The following is a 3,598-nucleotide window of genomic DNA, read 5'->3' on the forward strand; positions in this document are numbered from 1 at the left end:
AAATGAAATAGGTGTAGCTCACTTGGAAGGGTCTTACAACAATTGAGGCTGAGGTGTAATTAGTTATGGGATGGATCACCAGTAGATTATGAGGCAGCTGAATGTAACAACCAGATTTTCAAATGTTTCCACACAGAGCAGACCCAGCCAAGCACATCAAAGGCACTGTGAGCATAGATACAAGAAACAAATGTGAAACAAATGTGAAGAAACTCCTGCTCAAAAATTTAAAACCCAGTAAGTCGCCCATGTTGGGCCTTGATTCACTCTGTCTTGTATGGGAAACATTATAGACCAAGAGTTGTTTATAGTTGTGTCATTCACAACAAACACGGAGTGTGCTTTATTAAATGCGAGATTGCATTAAAATATTATTAATAAAAATGTACAGGTGAACAGAGAGAGAAGCATGGCAGGCAAAGCGAGAGGTAAGACTTATTCACTAATTCCATATTACACTGAATTTATAATCTTCTGTAATCTAGAGAGCATGTAAAAACATTTATAAAGTTTTCTTGCATTTTTCCCACATACATAAGAAACTGAAACAATGGACATGACACAAACTAAAGACTGTTGAACCACAGAGACAGATGAGCTCATGGCATTGCTCACTCTTCTGACTGTAATCCCAACAGGTCTAGCAGGCATCCCTGAGGGGAGGGGATATCAACTGAAGTGCATCCTCCTTTCTACAACAGAATCCTGGTTCAGGTCCAGTGACATTGTTAAAGCTCCTGCTGAAAGACAGTGATTGCCTTAACTTAAATTGTACGTTAAAATACACATTCCTATATTTATAAATAACTTCAAGTCTAGAGATCAGTCAAGAAATGTCAGGAATGCTAGGTGCTGCCATGCGTGAGAAAGAATTAAAATACCACTTCCAGATTAAAGTTGGCAAGCAAAATATTTGCTTATTCTACCCTTTTGGGGTTTTATTGCATCTAGCATGGGAGTTTATCTAGGATTCAAGTTGTTATTTGCTTAGCACTAAAAGCAAACTAAAAACTGTGCTATACATATGCAATTGTGTTATGGCTGCAAGGGTGCTTTGCTGAAGAGCTTATCTTTCCAAATAGGCAAAGTAAAGGCACAAGGGGTGAGAAATGGATAGAAACACTGAGACTATGAAAGGAAAATCAGGATTCTTTTGCAATAACCATATGATCTCAAATTAACTATTGGGGTTTTTTCCCTTAGACAGGTGGAACTTTGCTTTGTGAAAGAATAAGTATTTTTAGGTGTCTTGGTTTGAAAGAAATGGTGTCTGCCAAAGAAGGTGGGAACCTCCCTTGGAATAGAAAATATGACTCCCTTCCCTCCAAATTATTATAACTCTGAAATTATGGGGCTTTTGGGAAAAGATATGATAAAAGGAATAACGGTTCTTTACTAGTAGATGTATAGATATAGATATAGATATAGATATAGATATAGATATAGATGTATAACAAAGCAAACAAACCAACAATGGCAGCAACAACAAACAAAAAGCCAGAAACACAACCGCAGCTGCAGGCACCTTCCCCTTTGGTGCAGTTCTGGTCACAGCCAGCAGGGATGCCGGTGGCTCCTGGCCTGGCAGGGCGGGTGCAATGATTCCCCCGCGGCTGCAGGGAGCACTGTGGCACGAGGTCAGACGCTTCTCCACACGGTGATGGCAGCTCAGCTGGCGGGCCAGAGAGAAAAGGGGCTTTGTTTACAAACACAGGGGCAGTCAGTCCTGGTGCCCCTCCAGATGGAGAAATGGGCTGTAGCAGGAATCTCGGAGCACTGGCTGGAACAGCAGAGGTTTGTCACCCAGGGTGACAAAAAAAATGTAGCAGAAAACTGTAGCCTTAGCAGGAGGTGCAAGAGTTGTGTGGAGGCGGAGAATTGGGTAAGGGTGTAGCAAGAAAGCCCAAGGCAGCGGCAGAAAGCAGTGGGCTGGGCAGCAGCAGCTGGGCTTCTCCGTAGCAGCTGCCGCACATACCCAGGAGACACACCCTCGGGGAAGAGTGAAGGGTTCGGGGTCCTGGGTTTTCTCTGGCGGCGCCCTAGTAGATGGGGATGGTCCTTTCCAGTCAGATCAGGCATTACTAGGGTCCCAGTTCAATGGCTGCTCTTAGGAACAGAGGTTCACCCACAGTAAGGAAGCAGTAACAGACTGAACTCCACAGCGGCAGCAAATTCCCCCGCGGTAGCAGCAGCTTGACTGTTCCCTTCTGATCCCAAGAGCGAGAAGAGCCAAGTCCAGCCCCCTGACCCCCCAGCCAAAAGTCTCCAGCTATCTTTGCACTTCCCAAGAGAAAAGCCCGTGGCTAAGTCTGCAGGCAGCTGCACTCCTTCCCCCCCTCTGGGCACTTCTTTTGTCTCAAGAAAGTGCTGGTCGTTATTAGCTCTTAGGCAACAGACGGGGAGAAAATTCCCTTGGGGGGGGAGGGGGAATACTGACATTGGGCTTCTACTTTGATGGCACATAACTAAAGAAAATATTATATTGTTTTTAGTACTAGAATTCACCTTCAATTAGTATTGAGCTGAAATTCAAGGTGTCGTTTCTATAGCAAAAGATGGACCACGGTACCATAGGACAGTTGTGGTAGAGTGCTGTCGTGTCCACATGAAGCCCCCTGCCTTCACCTGCCCATCTGTGACACAGACAGCTGCAGGGGACACTCCCCTGTATCTCCGGGAGAGTCGAGGAGCAGCTTGGACTGAGCACTTCGCTGTCAGTCCAGTATGGAGGAGACACAGCGTCTGTGATTAGTTAGAAAAGACTCTTTGTTCATCAAGACAAAAAGGGGAAGCCTTGTGTAGATAACAGAAAACCAAAGGGGAAGCCTTCTGTAAATAACAGGAATCCAAAGGGGAAACCTTGTGTAGATAACAGGACTTGAGCTTAGACGCATATAACATATAACCTTATATGGAAAAGATCATTACAGGGTCGTGGACTTTCACCGAGGAAGAAGAGAGGAGCCTTCCTCAAACGACCACCAGAGAGTAAAAGAAGACCCCCTAGCAACAGAGGGCGCAAGCGCAGAGTACACCCAGAGATACCGCGGACACGGAAGGAAGAGAGTATAAAAAGACTGTGGGAAGGGGGAAACGGTGTGAGCCGTTGGCGGAGCGGTGACTCCCCGGCTGCACCCAGTGCTGTTTGCTTGCCATTTCTTGCTGTAATCAATAAATTTCTGATTGACTCTCGAAAGGCTGAACAAATTATTCGCCTCAATTTATAACAGCGTCCAAGGAGAGAACAAAGGAGCCGACTCAAGGCTGGGGAAGCAAACTTGATTTTAATCCAGGCTCCAAGAAGCTCCGAACACCAAGTGGTCCAACAGCTGAGAGCAATCTCTGCACCCTGGCAACAGTTTAAATATGGGGGTTGCCAACAGGGGGAAGGGAACGCCCATCACCCAATGAGGGGATTCAGGGGAGTGGAAGGTGAAGGAATAGACAGATACAAATACCAATAGGGGAAGTTTAATGGAGGGGCCCCTGGCCCTTGCCCAATCACTCGACGCCCAAGGTAGAAGATTCTGGAGGAATAGGATGGGGAGCCGAGTGATGGACAAGGCACCAAGGAGGGAACAGGGGCATGACTAAGCAG

At 46.0% G+C, this 3,598-nt stretch overlaps 1 protein-coding gene across 1 annotated transcript; it reads left to right on the plus strand.

Moving 5' to 3' along the window:
• Positions 1 to 531: 531 nt before the first annotated feature.
• Positions 532 to 3,227, plus strand: LOC128815516 (uncharacterized). Its single transcript, XM_053992310.1, has 2 exons — positions 532 to 1,794; positions 2,921 to 3,227. Exons 1-2 carry the CDS (start codon positions 1,403 to 1,405, stop codon positions 3,225 to 3,227), a joined length of 699 nt encoding a protein of 232 aa, XP_053848285.1. The 5' UTR covers positions 532 to 1,402.
• The last annotated feature ends 371 nt before the right edge of the window (positions 3,228 to 3,598 follow it).

This window comes from Vidua macroura, chromosome 16 (genome assembly GCF_024509145.1).
Source record: "Vidua macroura isolate BioBank_ID:100142 chromosome 16, ASM2450914v1, whole genome shotgun sequence".
NCBI lineage: Eukaryota > Metazoa > Chordata > Aves > Passeriformes > Viduidae > Vidua > Vidua macroura.

Excerpts from the sequence above, each read along its gene's own strand:
- LOC128815516 (XM_053992310.1), top strand. The coding sequence starts at position 1,403 with ATGTATAGATATAGATATAGATATAGATATAGATATAGATATAGATGT. Across the intron at positions 1,795-2,920 it reads CACTGGCTGGAACAGCAGAG|ATCATTACAGGGTCGTGGAC; the intron begins GTTTGTCACCCA and ends TATATGGAAAAG.